Below are 19,428 nucleotides of genomic sequence, written 5' to 3' on the forward strand. Positions count from 1 at the left end.
AGGGTCTGACAATGAATAATCTTTTTAGAAAGCTTTGCTAAAACCTCATGTTCAGACCAAAGAACTAGCTTCCTTCTGTTCTCTCTCCTTTTAAATGCTAGTTATTATTTGTATGTTTTTATTATAGCAGAATAATTTTATATGTGAAAAATCTATAAAGATTTCCTGGGGGCTCAGATTCTGCCTCCTTATGGGTCCAGGCTTTAGTTTTCTTAGGAAGCAGTGATTTCAGATCTGCGTTCTCACCGCTCTGCTGTGGCTTTTGCCTTTCTGGGGAAGAATTAAACTCCAGAGCAGTGGTTGGTGGAGCAAGCTTGTTCTGCTGCTGGGCGCTGGGTCCTGCCCTTCTGTTTGCACACAGATCACCTGGGGTTCTTGTGTAAATGAGATTCTGACCTGAAGGCCTGGGGCGGGGCCCTGGGAGGGTGAGTTAACAACCTTCCAGGTGATGCTATTGCTGCCAATCCATGTAAGCAGAGAGGTCATGGAATAGTGGTTCCTAAACTTTTCTGCACACGGCAGTCACCTGGACAGTATTAAAACCACTGATCCCTGGACCCTGCTGCCAGAGACTCTGACTCACATGGCCCACGTCTCATGTGCTGAGAGCTTGGGATGAGTGTTCCTCTGTTGGACTCAAGTACTTAATTTAAAAGTTATTTTTAGGAATGAACATCAGCTATTGCCTTTTGTTAGCTACTGGTTTTATTTTACTTACAAACCAAATTAACTTAGATTCAAGGTATTCTACCAGCATTCACAGAAATATGAAATCTGACATCCCTCCTGCCAGTGCGACACCCTCTTATTTTTCCTCCTTTGTTTCGCATCACTCCATTTTTATCGACAGTGGGTTTTTTTCCTCCTTTGAAATTACCGTGACGGCCAGGGTGACATTCCTCTGTCCAAATGAGCCACCTGAGGTGCTCTGTGTGAGGCCACGTGGTCTCCAGGTTACCCGGAATTGTACTGGCTGAGCTGTTTCATTCTCCCTCCTTGGCTTTCCCGTTCTGCCTGAATCCCCCCCAGAAATCAGGCAACAGCATGACCTCTTCCCTGGGAAGAACTTCCCTGGAGTTTCTTCCATTCACACCCTTACCTCACAGACTCCACAAATGGACAGAAACATCAGACAACCCCAGCGTTGTTTATTTGTTTGTTTAGAGCAATTTTAGGTTCACAGCAACACGGAGAGGAAGGTGTAAAGATTTCCTTATTTGCCCTGCCCCCACTGGAGTGGTTGTTTTGTTAACAATTGATGAACCTACACTGACCCATCATTGTCACCTCAAGTGCATAGTTTATGTTCGGGTTCCCTCTTGGTGTGTCCATACTGGGTACCTGGACAAATGTGTAATGACATGTCCCCATCATTATGGCAGATACCCCATCCTTAAGGTTCCTGGAGAAGGAGAACTGATATACGGGTAACTGTAGAGGGCTGCCAGACCAACCGATGAGGGGCGTGAGGACTCCCCATGCACCTGGGTGGGGAATGACGAGGCCCCTGGTGTGGTCAGGGCATTATTTTACTGAATCCCCCAACAAAGATGCAAGGCAGGCGGCACGGTCCCATTTTGCAGATGAGGACACTGACCACAGAAAGGTTAGGTATCTAATCACCTTAACTGGGAGGTGGCAGGGCTGGGATTGAACTCGATGTCTGAGACCCAGAGCCTGTATCTTCCCAGCACAGCAGGCCTATGTCCAGTGTCCCACCCCCTTGGGAAGCTCTGCTTCCTTTTATTTATTGTCTCTGAGCCCATGCCACCAACCAGAGAGGGCACACGTTTCCTAACGAGCAGTGACTTGCACGTCTCTCTGTGTTCTCTGGAATGGTTTTGCTCAGCAGGTGATTTGATGGGTGCTTCCTACAAGCGCTGGTGTCTCAACACATCTGATGTCACAGGTGCATGCAAGGGCTTAGTACTGGCACACGGCCCACCCAGGCGTGGCTGGAAAGATGTCCCAAGGAGACCCATGCCATGCCACGAGAAATGAAAGGTGCTGATGAAAAGGTGCCAATTTTAAGTGAGCTCAGACGATTAAAAATGTCTAGTTTATCATTATTATATAAAAAGTGAACAGGAAACTCCATCAACATCATGCCAAACTGACGTCTTAGTTCAGTCATGATATGCATGTCGCATAGTTGTGGTTTGTATGTGCATGAGTTTTGTGTTCAGAGTATTTTTACTTAGCACTGTCTAGTTGGCACATTTCTCTTCACATGGTTCCCACACACGTGTTTTACTGACTGGGTATCTAGTCCCAGTGCTATATTGTAATCGGCTTAACCAGTTTTCCACTCTTGTCACGTGGGTTGTTGCCAGTTTTTCTCTTTCAAAGAATTCAGTATTTAAAATATTTAGTACTTAATATATTGACAAAATAATTGTGCATTTTTGAGGTTGGAATCACTGTTTAAAAGGGTATAAGAAGATAAGAATAGTGCTTTATATAATTGCTTCATAGTTTTCCAGAAAATGCAAATTAATCAATGCAGTGTTTCAAAAAGTTAGGATCTTCCCCTTTTTAAAAAAATCATTTTTGTTTATGTTTTGCCAGTAGTTGAATAATCAAAATTATTTAATGTATTTCTGTTAGCTCATATTTTTGAGTAGGAACAACTGATGTTGCTAAAAATGCTTTCCTAAAATAGTCCATTTTGAGAAAAAAGATGTTAAATTGAGGAGCTGTGACCTGAGGGATGAATTAGGAAGATTTTTTTGCCATTAAGCACATGACATGGAGAATGTATTGAAATAAAAATAGAAAAGGCAAAGAAAAGAGAAACCCGGTCTGCATATAAACGAAGTGAACACAGTTTGCTGGGCACTAGGGAATCTGAAAGACTCAGTAGTAAGGGTGAAGGCGAGGGGAATCCTGAAGGAAGATCAGGCTGAAAGTAAACGCTGAAAGGAGGGGGTCTCCAGGAAGAGGTCTCCATAGGATCTCTCTTAACAGGGAAGGGCAGGACCCCCTGGTAGATGATGATGAAACAGAGGTGACTGTTTTAGCTTTTGTGTGTTTTCAATCAAGAATTCTAACTCTACACCCAGAAACACATTCTTATGCATTTAATTACTGTGGTTAAGACTAATGGAGAATGAAGTATGACAGACTGTTTCTTTTTGTCCTCAGAAGGCCGATTTTTCCTGCAACCAAATTTCTGAAATGGGTGATTTGTCAGCATACCAGGCTCTCACTAAACTAATTTTGGACAGTATCCTTTGATAAGTAAAGGAGAAATTTTGGTTAATAGACCCATTAATAAGTGTGTGTGTACCAGATGACATGGAATAGTATCATATAAGCAATTTACTAGAGATGTGTGGCTCATTTAAATAATTAAGAATTAATAATCACAAAATGAGGAAAGGTGTTTTATTTACCAAGGACTAAGACTGCAAGTCAAAGCCTACCAAGAGCATTTTATACCTGAAAAGCCAAGTGAGACAGTCATTCTAATAAGCGTAGGCTTATTTTTAATTCTAGAACCAAATAAGAAGTTCTGTTTGAACTGACTCCTTTTCAAATTTACTTAAACGTGCACCCTATCTTATATAAATACAGTGTTTGAAAATCTAGATATGGCCATAAGGAAAATTAGTAATTATTTATTTTACAAAAGCATTCATACTAAACTCCCTTTAAATAGCAAGCTTCTCTACTGTATTTAAAATATGCTTTCATTTTAAAAAAAAAACAACTTTTGATTTACAGTCAACTTCAGGAACAGATCCACTGCATGACTCAGGCTCCCACGCAATCAGCAGCTACTCTCAGGTGGGCGTGCTCCAGCTCCTAGGGCCTAAGGGGTTAATTGGGGGATCTGTGCGTTTAATGAGCTCCAGCCTCTTCTTTACACCAGAGGCTGACATCCTCTGGGGGATGGCGAACAGGGCCTTCTCCTTCTCAGTAAGCACCTTTCTGCCCACCTGGGGATTTCCAGGGCCGAGTGGAGAACGAATTGACTGCCCCTGGTGCGTCATCCAGGGTTGTCGCAGCCGCTAGTACACATCACACTTGTCGTGAGGCTGAGGTGTGGAGAGAATGGAAGGTACACTTTCTGGAAGACATATTTGGCAGCAAAAAATCTTGCTTCACATTTGATGGAACGCTTAGAACACAGCACCACGCCCTTTAGAACTTCTGTGTGAAAATGAGTGATTAGTGGACAAAATGTAAGAAATCTGAAAATGCCAAGGGTTGGGGGACACTAGATTAAAAGGATCTGGATCTCTTTTTTCTGTTGCTTATGAATATGAAACTTCTTCCTTTTTTTTTTTAAGCCAAGACAATCTTTTTCATTTTATGTATATACATATTTTTTAACCCTTATATGCCCCCCCTTGCAATCACCACATTATTGTCCATGAGTTCTTTTTCCTTTTGGCTCAATCCCTCCACCCCCTAATCCCCCACTTTCCACCCCCTTGCCCCACTAGCTGTCATCCTGCTCTCTGTCTATGAGTTTCTCTGGTTCAACCACTTTGGAAAACAGTTTTCTACTATCTTGTGAAGTTGAGCATCCCAATACCCTGTGACCTGGTATTTTCATTCCTACACTTGGAAGGCTTAACATATATGTACCCAGAGGCTTATCTAAGAATTAAGAATTAAGAATGCTCATAGCAGCATTAGTTGTAACAGCAAAACAGGCCCAATGCCCATGGGTAAGAGAAAGCATAAACCGTGGCATACTTACGCAGTAGCACCTTGTAGCATACCGCAGTGAAAATGAATGAATTACATTTCCATGCAGCCGTAAGGAGAGAACTTAATAAACTAAGTGAAACTTGGGTATAAAACCAGTGGGAAAGGGAAGAAGAGATAGCATGGTGGTTATCTCCGAGGGGAGAGAGAGGAACGTTATTGCTGTTGCTCTGCTTCTCGGGTTGGGGATGGGGTGATAGTGATGGTGGTGGTTTCCGGAGTGTTCGTTATATTTTTAAAGGTAAATAAGCAGGCCGTATATGGACCAGTGATGCACCTGTGTCTGTTAACACATCTAAAAGCCTGAAAGTTTGAAATTAATGTCTTCGGAAACAATTATTTACCAAGCTTCAAACGTTAGCTGGGTCAGAATCCCCTGGAGGGTTTGCTGAAACACCTCCCGCTGGCCCCCCGCTGAGTGGGTCTGGGGCGGTGCCTGGGATGTTGCATTTCTAACAAGTTCCCAACCTGATACTGCTGCTCTGAGGACCGCACTGGGAGGTCCTCAACTCTAAATTAGTCTGTTACACCTTGCAAGGCAGGCTTTCCTAATCTGGTGGATTCAGACAGTTGGCTGTCATTTTTTATACTTTTTATATTTGTTCAAGCTTTCCTTAGTGGGTATATATGACTTTTCTACTTGAGGGGGCAAAAGTGCACTTTTCTCTAAAAGAAAGGCAAATAAAAGTAATTCTCAAAGTAAAAACAAAGAACAATTATTTAAAAACAAGTCAGTTAATGAAGCTAGTAATACTGATCATGGGATTGTAGTGGATTATATTAATACAACAGAATGAAATAACTGTAAGATATGAACTTTGCAGTTTATTTTATGCTGTTTTGTCCTTTCATATGTGGGTAACTGATGATCAATTGATAATGATCCTAAATTGCAAGATGATAAACTCTGCCAAGTGTACATACATGTACTTACCCTTGAGAAAGGATGCAGTTGATTCTTTACCTATAAATTCTGACTGGTTGTTCATTGAAATTTACTTTGATTATAGAATGATGGAATTTAAAAAGGATTCATAGAATTTTTACATCCAGGCAGGATTTTGGAGATCCTCTAGCACCAACTTTTAAGCTTATGGAGGAAGATCCCAAGACTCAGGGAGATTCAGTGAATGGTCCAAGATTATTTGGAAAATGGTTGGACTGAGACTAGTCTCTTGGATTCCAGTGTTTTTCCCATGTTGCAATTCATGGAGTAACTGCTAGTTTTATCCCCTCGCCATTTGAAGTGTATGTGTGTTTCATGTCTTAGCGTTTCGCTCCTATAGAGCAGAGCATTTTTCACTGCCATGGGGATACAGATTTTTCCAGATTGGTTTTGATTAAAGCCGTCATTGCAGGTCTTCCCACGAAGAGAATCGCGATAAATTTCCAGGGTTTCTCAGTCACTGTTATCTGCACACCCAAACCATACTTCTGGGTCATCGACGAATGAACGCGAATACCAAACTACTGAGTAATTCAAGCCCAGTGCTGCGAACTGCTGACAGCATCACCAAAATGTAAACAATGTATCACTGGGCCCTGGCTGCTGTGGCTCAGGGAATTGAGCACTGGCCTGTGAACCTCAGGATCGCCAGTTCGACTCCCAGTCAGGGCACATGCCTGGGTTGCAGGCCAGGTCCCCAGTTGGGGGCGCACGAGAGACAACCACACCTTGATGCTTCTCTCCCTCGCTTTCTCTCTGCCTTTCCCCTCTCTCAAAAAATATATACATTTTTTAAGATTAAATAAATATTATCTCGCTGGGCTTTTCCAAGCTGCGAGGTTCTGCCTGTGTGCCACTGGGTTCTTGCACTCCATTTGCTCAAGGATCTAAAATTCCATGGAAAGGATTTATTCACAGAACAAAAAGCTTTAGAGATGGAATGCACTATGATCATGTTGGGTTCTTTGAGTCTCTTTCTCCTGATCGTGGCCTTTTAAAATTAAAATATACCTAAGAGGATTAACCCAGTAAGCTGTTCCATTGTAACAGTTTAGGGACTTATCAGTTTATAGTTCTTCTTATCCAAAAGTCCCAAGACCTAAGAAAGAACATGAAAGAAGAATGTCAGGAGGAAGGGCAAGTGGTATTTTATAAACGTTCTTAAAATAAGAGAACAGGCGATTGAGGAGATAGAGGTGTACCTGAAAGCAAGCTGTGAACTCAGAGTTCTGTACGGAGCGCATTGACTGCTGGGCCATCCTGCATATTGACCCTTGTCATTGCTGGCAGTCACATAAGTGGTGGCCGGGAGTCACTAGGGTGGAAGCTGCTGTATCACTGTGAAAAGAAAAGAAAAAGAAAAATAACCCTTACTCAAGAACCTCATTAATCTGTAGTGCCTGAAATTCCTGGAAACCTAAAGGAATGAAGAGTTGGGGACTGACAATTTTTCAGAAATAAATGTACTTCCCAATAGAAATGTTCAGTCAATCCCTCCCCCTTGGCCCCAGTGGCTGTGAGTGACGGCGACGGTAGCTGCCAAAGCCACGGTTATGATTGAAGTGGCACGTCCGTATTTCTCCGCCTTTGGCCCCTGCAGTATTAACGTCATGAAACAAGACTGGCCATTCTAGTCAAAGCAAGTCAGCTTGCATGTACCAAGGGAACTGTGTTTCGCCTCTAATGTCTTGGAAAATGACTGTGTACAGAGTAAACAAGCTTTCCTTTTCAATTCCCATGATCTCTTCGTAGTTTTAAGACTCCTGTTTTCTAGTTTTCTGGTCCTTGCCTGTTTCCCATGGGACTGCTTCCTGGTTCGGCTGCCCACAAGCGTGTGTTATATACACTGTGTCATAATTCAGAGCATCTTCATTTCGGCTGGATCACAGCCACCAGGACACCAGGGCTCCTGAAACAGGACCTAATGACCATTGCTCCCTCCACTAAGCCGAGACAGATGGCCATTTGAAGTTTGTCTTGCCCAGGATTGCCTACTCAGAGGATATTTTACGTCACCTGTGCTGTGTGAGAGTTTAATCTCCCGTTTTCTACACTTCACATCCTTTGTTACAATCCACACCTGCGAAGATCAGGCCTCTGTTTTACTAACAGAATGAATAGTTAAATAGCCTAAAGAAAATGGAAGCAGAAAGGAGCATAGTGTTTGCGAGCGTAAATGTCTATTTGCAGAGCTATTCTGGAAGGAAGCTTTATGAAAGTAGATTGGAAAATGTACATCAACGACAAGCAGAACTATGTTTCAGCCCCAAAATTGAATCTGAATGGACCCAATGAGGAAAATCTAGGTATTTCTGGTTCATTTGGCAACATTTTCCCATCATTGCTTCTAGTTTCCTAATTTACCTCTTTCTGTGGCCTAGTTCTTTTCAGAATCAACCCTAGCCTTGAACCTTCCATTTTGTGCAGTGGCCAAACGGTAGAGGGTGCAATCTCTGACCTCTCATGCTTGTACTGCGGTAAGGATAACAGTGCCCTGTAATTGTGGGTGTTTTAGGGTTCATGCAACTCACACCCATTTTCTAGCTTTTTCGCTTGATCTAGCTTTGGCCTTCATGGCAACCTGGTGTTTGAGCCGAGGGAAGTTGAGTCACAGAGCTCGTAAATAGTAGAGTTAGGATAACTATAAATCATTATGAGGTGAAAGATATGTTTTTTGATGCTTACAATCCCTTCCTTCCTCTTCGAAGAATTGATTCCATGGTTCTTGATTCTATGGCTCATGGAATCAGATAGCTGGGGCGTTAGAGGTTGAACAGGCAAGGCCTTAAGGAAGAAGTGGTTTGTCTAGAACAGATACCACGTAGTGGAACTGCTGTGACAGTCACACCAAGGCGCCTCCAAAGTGGCTCTGTCGTAGTGACCCTCTCACCCAGCAGTATGAAGGTGTCTGTGCTTTAGAACCTTTAAAATGTTTAAACCTTTTATGCTAATGGTGAAGAATGGCATCTTGTCTTAATTTGTAAGTGTCCTTTCACATCTTTGTTAGCCACTTAGATTTGCTCTTCTGGGAACTTCTTGGAGATATCCTGAATATATTTTTTCTACATTTTCAACTGGGTTGTTTTGTCTTTTTTTTTTCACCCATTACTTTATGGCTATTTTTTATCCTTTGTCTGCTATATATGTTGTGACTATTTTCTTCCAGTCTATCATTTGTACTTATGGAATTAAAAAGGCATAAGAAATAAGAAAATGAAGTTATCTATCAAAAATAAATACTTAAGATGTTGGTTGAATATGAATGTTTTAAAAAAAGGATAAACAAAAGTAGAATTTGCAATTGAGCCTGAGGAACGGGCAGGGTTTAGAAAGGAGAAGGAAAGCAGTACAAAGACTGCGGGTATGTTCCTGAGGAGTTGAGAATATTCACCTGGCAGAATGCAATTCCCATTGGATTACCAGGGGGATGAAATTGAATAGGTAGGTTCTGCTTAAAGTGAAGAGCCTTAAATGCTAGAGTGAGGAATTTGGAATTCATCCTATGAGAATTGTTTAATTGAAGCTTAATATCCAATCAATATTTTGAAAAAAAAAATTAACCTGACTCCAGTGTATTAAGGTGACTTGGGGACCAGATGTTAGAGGTACCCATTGGTGCTAAAGCTTAATTAAGTTGGCAGAGGAATGGATGAACAGAAAGGAATAATTAAGGACATATTTTAAAGAAAAAAAAAAGGGGGCCAGGTTTTGGTGAAGTATTGGATGCCCTGAAGATTACAAGTGACTGAGAAAATGGTGACATCTTAGGCAATCTGGAAAGGAAAGCTGAGCTTTGGTGGGGAAATGATATCAGATCCTGGAAATTGACCAGAGATTTGAGGACAGCAAGAGGTGAGAAGAATCAGTGACTCTGAGATTCCAGTTTCAGGTGCCTACAAGGATGGAACACAGAAGAGAAGTTGACATTTTACCAATGAATAGCAACTTAGTCAGTGGATGGGGAAACGAAGGCAGAGTTGTGGTTCATTTATTTTAAAGGGAGAAGAGATGGCAATAGAAGAAAGGGCTGTTCCTCTCTGGGTCAGGGTGTTCGGTTTTCTTCATCACCATTTGCTGCAGATGCCACTTCCCAGGCTGTCACCCTGGTGGTGACGGGGGTAAAGCTTGCTGCCCATCACCGCTCAGAAGCCCCGCCTGCGGGAAGCACCTGAGTTTCTCAGGGAGACCTGGGGAACCAAGGGAAAGCACACCGCCAGGGAGCCTCTCCAAGTGCTAATGTGACTGAGCACACGCACAAAACATTCCTTTAAAGAGTTCATTTTAAGTCATGCTAGTATTAACGTCTACGTGGAAACTATCAAGATTTATTGATCCTCCTGTATTGGCATGTAATACTGCCCTGTTTTTGCTATGGTCTGACTTAATACTCCTTTCTTTTCCTCTAAAATGTTTTACCGACATTTTCCTTAAATGCGGTCCTGCTGCATAGGCAACGAGATAGAAGAAATCTGTGGGCTGGAGCTGTGCCACAGTCTGACGCAGCTTAGCCTGGCCCGAAACAAGATCACGGCCATTAACGGCTTAGGCATGCTGCCCATCAAAATACTGTGCCTGGTGAGTCTAACAACAAGTGTTATTCCTCAAAAGTGTCAGTTAAAGAAGTGTATGGATGATAATTATTTAGGAATGTTCAGCTTTATAAAGAGAAAATTCTTTGATGGTGTGTTATTGTTTGTCTTCAGTTTGTTTCCTCCTTTCCATATCTGGGTGTGTGTGTATGTGTGTGTGTGTGTGTGTGTGTGTGTGTGTGATCAATATTTTATGCAAAAGGAAAATGATTTTCCAACTTGGTATCCAATTCAATTCTTCCAAAGACCTTTTACCCTGAGAAAGAAAAAGTATACTTTTAACAATTTAAGACACTTCATAATGTCTTATTGGTGAAATCACATTTAAGCAGTATATTTATTGCTCTTAACACGCTTTCTTTCAAATGAACCACAAGATGTTCTCTGGGCACTGAATTTCTGCAGTCCTTGTATGTTAATATATGCTAGTTTCCCCTTCAACAACTAGAATCAGCTGCTGAAAAGAAATGAACAGTTCCAATCAAAGTGTTTAAACTTGTTTATTTTTTCCCATAGAGAACACACTTTTTTTAGCTGTATATAACATCCTATGTGACTGTGACTCAATGAAAATACAGATAATTTACAAAAAAAAAGCAAGACCATAAGTGTCCCAAATACACAGCATTTTTGAAATAACAGCATAGCTCACTAATTTGGGGGCTGATAATATAGTTTCTGGATCATCCAGGACTTTTTCTTCCTCCTTTCCTCTTCTCTCCTACCTCTTAACCTTGGATGGCTTTGTTATTCTTTATTGTATCTGTCACAGGTGGGCAGGGAGGATTTTAAGCCATGAGGCTGGTAGCTTATTAAATTTCTATGTGAAATCTCCCAAGGAGAGTGTTGAACTGTTGTTTGAAATGACATCTTGGGTTGTCTGCAGCATGGGACATATACAATCTACTGCCCTGTCTTATTTAACCACAGATAGCTGATGGATGGCTATGTGGTAATGCTTTCCCCCAGCTTGGAGACCGAAGTGTGTTTTGAAGGCCCTTCACTCCTTACAGTGAGTCAGGACAGGGTCAAGTCCTGGTTCCCAGTGCTGGGGATGGACGGAAGGCATGAAAAGGCTTAACCATTTCCCTGAGGTTTCATGTTTCCTGCCCACTAAGGCATATTAGCAAAGCATTAATGAAAATGAATTTGATAAGTTGGACTGTAAGTTTAAGGATCACTTAAAAAGTCACATTGTCAACTTATATCGTTTGAAGGATTATTGGCAGTAGGTAGTATTCTGTTTGTAGCTTATCCTTTGCTCCCCATGTCTTTCTGTATTGGCATTCCCATTCACTTTACATGGAGCTTGATACGTAGACATCTGGGGCGTGGATCTCATTATTAAGAATAACGACACATCACACTTTCACCCTAAGCATTTCAGTAGCTAAATAAGTAAGTCATGTTGACAGTTTCGGGTCTCAAGTAGCTTTTGGACAAAGCATAACAGATTTATTTTCTTCCTACCAATGAATTAGGTGGATGTTTCCCAACCCCTGCCCCCGCTACCCAAAATGCACTAGAAAGTACAGGAAATGCCATCATTCATTTTCAAGAATAAGAAGGTTTTCTTTTCCATGTGTTAATAAAACACATAAAGTAAAATGATACACATCTGTTTCAACAGTTTTTAATGCTTTGATTTATTTTTTTAATTTGTGGAATCAGAAAACCAATTGTTTTACTATTGAAAATAGTTTATTTTACGATTTAGAGAAGAAAGAACAATTCACCATACACACCAACAGTTAATGGTGCACCATCAACCTTTGCGGTAAATGGGAGGGGAACACACGGTTCCCAGTGGGCTGCCGTGGCAGCCACTTCCCTTAGCAAGTGGGGACAGCGCGTCTCAAAGTTTAAAATCCGTCTTGTCTTAGGAAGAACCATGTTTTCCTCCCCAGCTGGGAGATGAATATCTCTCGTTTCATTTATTTAAAGGAAACGGCTTCTCTCCAAAGGGCCCTTTCCCTGCTCATCATGACCAAACAAGCAGGATTGTTCATGCAGAAACTAGACGTCCACTCTACAGAGCGATGTATCAGTTTCTCAGCATCAGACCGAGGGTTTGACCAGATGACCTTCAACTCAAATTCTGTGATTCCAAAGAGTCCTCGGTTCTGCTTTGTTTTTGACCATAGGCTGTCTCATTAAACTTTTCTCTGCCCCCCTCTGCTCTGACGCATCTCCCGCTTTGGAAGCCAGCAGAAACACTGTAGTTATTCAGGCTCTCTTCCACATCCCAGCACTTCAGAGTTCTTTGCAAAGAAGTATAGCCTGTATAAATTAGCTATGTGGGCATATTTTAAATAGGATATTGAAGTCTTATTTCAGTAAGTTAAATGAATGTGGCTATTATGTTAAGTTTAGTGGCATTTTTTTCTTTTCTATTACACTTTCTAGAACTTTTTTGAACTCTGAACAGTAGGAAATTTGACTTGGGCAAATGGGGTTATGAGCATTTTTTCCTTCTTATAGAATTTTTCAAACACATAAAAATTTAAAAAATGGTTTAATAAGCCCCCGTGTACTATCACCCAGCTTTATAGATCATCAACATTCTGTTAATATATTTTAAAGAGCCATAAATTATGCCAGTGAACACAGATCTTGCTCATTGTTGAAGTTAAATCTTAAGAAAAATAGGATGAACATGAGTTCTTGCTATTAAATGTACCAGGAAAAATATTATAGAGGAAGAGGATACTATAGTTTAATTTTTGAGTTCATAAGTGCTTATTAAAAGTTTTTTAAGTTAAAAGATGGACATAACAGCATTAATTGAATCTCAGAATTCTCTTTAGTATGCTTCTCAATTTAAACTAAGAGTTTAATTTTACTGCTGCATATTCTTATATCTCAAGGTCAAGGAACCCAAAGAGTTAACAAGTATGTTGGAACATGGACAAGAAAAAGCAAATTATTGTTATCACCATTATTTGTTGTTATAGGCACACGGAAGTTGAAGAGGACAATGTTTGAATCTTGAATCTTTCTTTGTTTTGTGCTCATTGCCTGAGAAGATGTCTATGTGTGAATTATTGAAGAACTTAGTTTAGTGGCGTGGAGAACTTTTATTAGCCAACCATTTTATTAGCTAGCAATCCTGCAATCTGAGCTGGGTTCAGCTGGGTGGTTCTTCTGCTGGTCTTGCCTCATTCAGCTGGCAGATGGGCTGGATCTGGGCCCAGCTGGGATGCTGAAATGACTGGGTTTTTCTTCTGTATTTAGTCTCAGGACCCCTCTCCGTACGACAGCTCCTCCATGGGACCTCTCCATAGATTTTCTCCAATAGAGTAGCTCGTATTCTTACACTGCAGCTCAGGACGCCAAGACACAATGGGAAGCTGCCAAGCCTTCTCAATTCTTAGACTTGGTTCTGGCACACTTCTGCCATATTCCTTTGGTCAAGGCAAGTCATAGGTCCAGCCCAGATTCAGGAGGCAGAAACTTCACAAGAGCACAGGTAACCGAAGGCTTGTATCACACCACCGTAGCCCTCATATGAAGTGATTATATTTAGAATGTTGCTGAAAAAGAAGTGTATATGGACATTTTATAATATTCCAGTGGCTCATGATGCCGCTGATCAAAGAACTGCATTGAATTTTTTTTTCCTGAAGATAAACATGGAGTTATGCTACCATTAGGCTTTAGATTATACGATATTACCTAGTTTTTGTTTGTCCTACTGATTTGAACATTCCTCTAGCTTTCACTTCTGTAAAAATATTATATTTTGAGTCTTCCAGCTGGAAAACTTGGATTTCTTTCTGGGCTGTATGTATATGTGCTCAGACAAGTGAGCGATAGAAATGGGGAGGAGGGCAAGAAGAATGGCCTCCTGGCTTTGAGAGATTTGGGGGCAGTAATCACAATGAAAACTTGTCACCTTTTCCTATAGAAGCCTTTAAGACATTGAGTGTCTTTTACTAATTTCAGAGCCATAACCAGATTGAGAAGATCACAGGTTTGGACGAACTAAAAGACTTACAGATTGTGGATCTGTCCCACAATCAGATCAGCAGCCTCCAAGGCTTAGAGAATCACGACTTCCTGGAAGTGATCAACCTCGAGGACAATAAGGTAATGTCACACCGCACATGTGTGGGTGTCAGTGTCTACATTAAGAAGACATTAGGACGATCATTGGTTGCCCAAGGGCTGTCCCATTAAATGCCAGCTTAGAAATGTCATTCTGGAAAACCTCCGGAGCAGTAGTTGAAGAAGGACTTAAAAAAAGAATATTTAACACTTCTAAATTTTTGAAAATTTGATTATTCCTAATTACATTGTTTTTGAAGATTTCAACTACAACCAAGTGCACGTGACTTTCTGAAGTAAGCATGTTCGAGTGAAACTTTGTGTAGGAAGAGAGCCTCAGGAATGCTTGAAATGCCAAAGCAGAGAAATTGTAGACATGGTGGTAGCCTCAGGCTAGTGTTGCTCATGCCAGCCACTGCTAGGAAGTGAATTCTTATATCCCATGGTAACAACAGTGTATGTTCCCAATCTGTGTGAGTTGGGGATTGGACTTATTCAAATTCCTGTATCTGACTTACTGTACAAATTATATTAATTGGCTTTCCCTCTTAATTATACTTTAATAGTTGTATATTGAGTTGGTACCTATAGCTGATTTCTTATGCAGTAAGATTCACAATTGTGATTTTACTCAGACTGAGTACTTTGTCACATGTTTAAAAGAGATTTTATACGGAAATTGAATGTTTATTTCTTCTTGAAAAATGAAAAGTTCGGCTGACCCCGAGGGAGACATGGGTCCTACTTGACATTTCTCTGTCCAGCTGTGATGCTGCTGAACTTCCAGCATCTGTTAGGTTTTTAAAAATTCAGAAAAGGCAGTCTTTAGGTCTGGGAACAGGTGGATATTTAATTACAGACAGAACTATTCATCCTCGCTTTCACTTCATTTGTATGTTAATTGTTTTGTCAACTTCTAAAGTTAACTCAAAAGGACAACTTTTGTTCACTGTGCCATGTGCCTTATGAAGTCAGCATAATCTTTCATATGGCTTTAGCATCTTTTTCATGAAATTGCCATTGACATGATTCTCACGTATCAACAGAGAATGCTGGAGAGATAGACTGGGCCTTGCCTTAGTGATGGTAATACTGATAACAATTATCGTCATAAAATAATTGTGATAGTCATTGAGTACTTATGCACAGGCATTGTTCTAAGCACTTTACATATATCTCATTTATATATATATACCTTATATATAACTATTATTATTGCTATTTTATAGATGAAACTGGAGCATAGGGAGGTTAAGTAATTTGTCCAAAGTTATTTCTCTAGCAATAACAGAGTCGGGATTTAAACATCAACTCGTTGGCCTCTAACATCAGTGTCTTAACCCTTCAGGATAACACAGTAAATGAAATGCTAATGGCCCCTCCTTTCGGGAAAGTGTATTGTGTAAATGTCCAAGAAGAGCACTTTCTGATAAAAATGTAATAGAAAACAAATGTGTATGCAGTTTTAAATTTTCTAGTAGCCACAATAAAGAGGTAAAAAGGAATAGGTGAAATTAATTTTAAAATATTATCATTTCAACATATAATCTACATACAAAATTACTGATATTTTATATTCTGTTGCTTCACATTAAGGTTTTGACATCTGGTGTGTATTTTACACTACAGTACATTTCAGTTCATCCTAGCCACATCCCAGGTGCTAAGTTGCCACTGTGGCTAGTAACGAGTGTACCAGGTAACACTGGTCTAGAAGGAACTCCCGGATAATATATTGTTCTTTTCCATTTCAAGAGATTTTCAAATTACATTTGAAAAAGTTTAAGGAAAAGAGTGAGTGAAGAAAGGAATTTATAATTTTCAAATATTAAAGAGACTCCATTTAAAAAAATGTGGCCACATTTCCCAAAGGTGGGGATCCTTTGGCAATTGTAGCGTTTGTAACAATAACACAATTCCCTGGCTTCCCAATGGGCAGGTTGGGGAGCAACCAACAGTACTTTGAAATATTCTTTGAGCCATCCAGAGATTTCCTCAGGGATTTCTCCAGACCTACTGAGAATGCTATGTATCAAGGATGGAAATTTTATCATTTAAAAGAAACATAAGCCCTGACTGGTGTGGCTCAGTGGACTGAACAGTGATCTGCAAACAGAAAGATTGTCAGTTCGATTCCCAGTCAGGGTATATGCCTGGGTTGCGAACCAGGTCCCCAGGTGGGGGTGTGTGAGAGGTAACAAATGGATGTATCTTCCATACATTGATTTTTCTCTCCCTCTCTTTCTCCCTTTCTTCCCCCCTCTCTAGAAAACAATAAATAAATACATAAATAAAATTTAAAAAAAGAAACATAGCATAGCTGCTGCTTCTCGTGAGATTAATGTAATATTAGGAATATTGTTTTACTGGTAGCACTTGCATCAGTGTTATTTGCTTGGCTTTAGCTGCTGAAACGTTGTTGTCCTTCGCATGATAATTTACGCACCTCTTCTACATTCCTTTGCAAATGTTTGTCATCAGCCGGTGACTTGGGGCCCTTTGTCACTCTCTCCTCTACAGTCCTTGCTAGATTGGATGTCATTTCTAGCGTTTAAAATTTATCCCAAAAGCGTTACTTAGAGAATGCCGTTTTACTTTTCTGAGACTTACTGTCATTATGTCACAAATGTCTGTCTGTCTCTCTATCTAAAGAAAAGCTTTAATAGGCCCATTACATCTGGATGGTAAGGTTTGGCAAGCATGGCCTAGAAGGAAATGGCAAAAAAAAAGAAAAAGGATCATCTAAACTAGTCTCCCTACGAAGTCCAAGTTGACAGGCTTCTTGAGGTGGGATGTCACTAACAGGCAGAGAATGTTCGGGAAGAGGGGCAGACCAGACTCCAGGGATCAGTTAACACTGATATGACATTCTTAGCAGCAGGTGGTTGAAGTTCCTTGCAGAATGCAGTAGTCCCTCACTGTATCGCAGTTCACTTATCGCGGCCTCACTGTATCGCGGGATTTTTTAAAATATTATATTTAATTATTTATCGCAGATTTTTTGCTATATTGCGGGATTTTGTGGTACCGTATACATATGTTGTTAAAGTTACGTAGGTTTAGGAGTGTAGAATAAGTGTAAAGTTTCAATTTGGCAGGGGTTCTGGAACGTAATACCCGCGATAAATGAGGGAATACTGTATAAGCTTTTTGGCAATATTTCACTTCAGGTCATTTGGGGTGCTGTGTGCCTACACCATCTGTTACCATCTGTGATATTCACAGCCTTGGTCTTGACATTTGAGGAGAGAAGACGTGAGGGAGGGTGGGTCTCCTGGGGATGAGGTCTCAGGACAGGGAAGGCGAGCGCGTGCAGGACAGCCAGGCCCTGGTGCGCATGTAATTCCGCAGCCATGGGACCCTGCAGGCAGGCTGCTCCACACTTGCTCCCCTCTGCCCTTACCAACCTCGTCCTCCCTTTGGAAGGACTGGGAGGGAAACTGTCTTCCTCTCATCTGACTCTTAAAAGACCAGTGATCCCAGCTGACATCGTAGAGGTAATACAATCGCATGTAGTCCATGCAGTTTGGAACATTTGAAGATCACCGCAGATATCACCGTCTTCTAAATTGCGTGCATAGCGTTCCCATGATGTGACTGTACCATGACTCATTTAATCACATAATGATGGAGCTTTTAGGAACTGAGACTACTTTTAATTTTTACTAAAGACATTAGACAGCATTCTTATACCTAATTTTTGCCTGTTCGATGTTCTCTTCAGTATAAAACTCCTGAAGTGAGGTAGCTGGTTCATAGCTTAGGCATTTTTAACACAGATTGCCTGTTAGAAAGAATGTGCCAATTTCCATGCTCACCAGTGATGTATGTGAGCGCACGGGGCCAGGCCTTGTTGGCGAGACATGGTGACCATGGGAAAACAGCTCCTAACATCCGTGTGAGGTCCACGCACGTGAGTTGCCCACTGCAGGGAAATCAATCCACCGTTCGAAAGCTACGACTGGGCCAATGTGAGCCAAGTTTACTTTTCTACCATCCCCGAATAACACAATCTAAAAACCGATCCTTTTATTTTGCAGATGACCCAGGTGGCAGTCAAAGGGGCAGATTAGTCATCTTAGAAAAAAGCTGTGTATCATGGCAAACGTTGCCATCACCAAATTCACGTGGGCAGGTTGCATTTCGTAACAATTTGCCTTTCTCACTGTATCTTTGAAAATGGCACCCTTCAAACATGACATATATGTTCTTGCCCCGATTTAGCTTTGGGAATAGTTTACATTTTAGCTGCGTTTTGTGGTCGGATGACTCAAGAATTCTCAGCGACCCTGATGTTGGAGTGCTTTGACAGGGCGTGTGGAAGCAACTTAGGGAGAAATAGAAATGAAAAGTGATGATTAATATATTTTTTTTTGAAAAAGTTCAAATCTATATTTGAAATAAAATTGCAATTATGCTAATTACTGGAAATTTATGTAAAAGTGTTTGCCTTCTGTGTAGTCGAAAATTCAGGCATGCTGCAACCCAATCTCAATCTTTGATCAAATTAAGGACCCCTTTTCCCCTTACATATTTGTAAAAGTTGTGGAACCTAACTTAGAAGAGAGTATAAAACCTAACTGCACAGTTTAACAAAAAACTTTAAAGTGAACTCCCATGTCGGGAAATATGTCATACAATTTCCATAATTTCCATTTTCAACCTTCCTTAAGATAATTATCTGGTTTTTTTTGTTGTTGTTGTTTGTTTTTTTTTAAAGATACAGCCACACAGGTAGATGCAGTAAGAAGGGTTCACTGGTCACAACCGACCAGGTGAGTGGAAGCAGATTAGGAACTGGTCGTTGGGTGGGGAGGTGCAGGGGGAGAAACAGCTAGCCTTCACAGGCATTTTTTGTACTATTTCTCTGAATCTATCTACTATTTTATTCCTGCCTTTAAGTAGACATGGTTGGGATGAGGAACACCTCACTGTTCTCTAGCCAGAGAGGTAAAAGGAAAATGGGGCTGAGTGTTCGCATGCATTAATTTCCTTGTTTTGCAAAACTTGGCGGAATTCTCATTAAAAAGCTGGCTCATCCGTGGAGAGATCTTAAAAATCATCCGAATTTCAAGGACCCAAAGTATCCCCTCTTACATCATGCTTTCTATGATCTTTGTGCCTTCA

At 40.8% G+C, this 19,428-nt stretch overlaps 1 protein-coding gene across 1 annotated transcript in view; it reads left to right on the forward strand.

The window, feature by feature from the left end:
• The window catches only part of LRGUK (leucine rich repeats and guanylate kinase domain containing), a 62,660-nt gene that overhangs the window by 13,818 nt on the left and 29,414 nt on the right, over positions 1-19,428 (forward strand). The window contains exons 5-7 of the mRNA XM_090287529.1: positions 3,145-3,226; positions 10,116-10,240; positions 14,200-14,343. Coding sequence (XP_090143655.1) covers positions 3,145-3,226; positions 10,116-10,240; positions 14,200-14,343 — 351 coding nt within the window. The remainder of the gene's footprint in view (positions 1-3,144; positions 3,227-10,115; positions 10,241-14,199; positions 14,344-19,428) is intronic.

This window comes from Furipterus horrens, unplaced genomic scaffold, assembly GCF_987537825.1.
Source record: "Furipterus horrens unplaced genomic scaffold, mFurHor1.1.pri manual_scaffold_9, whole genome shotgun sequence".
Lineage (NCBI taxonomy): Eukaryota > Metazoa > Chordata > Mammalia > Chiroptera > Furipteridae > Furipterus > Furipterus horrens.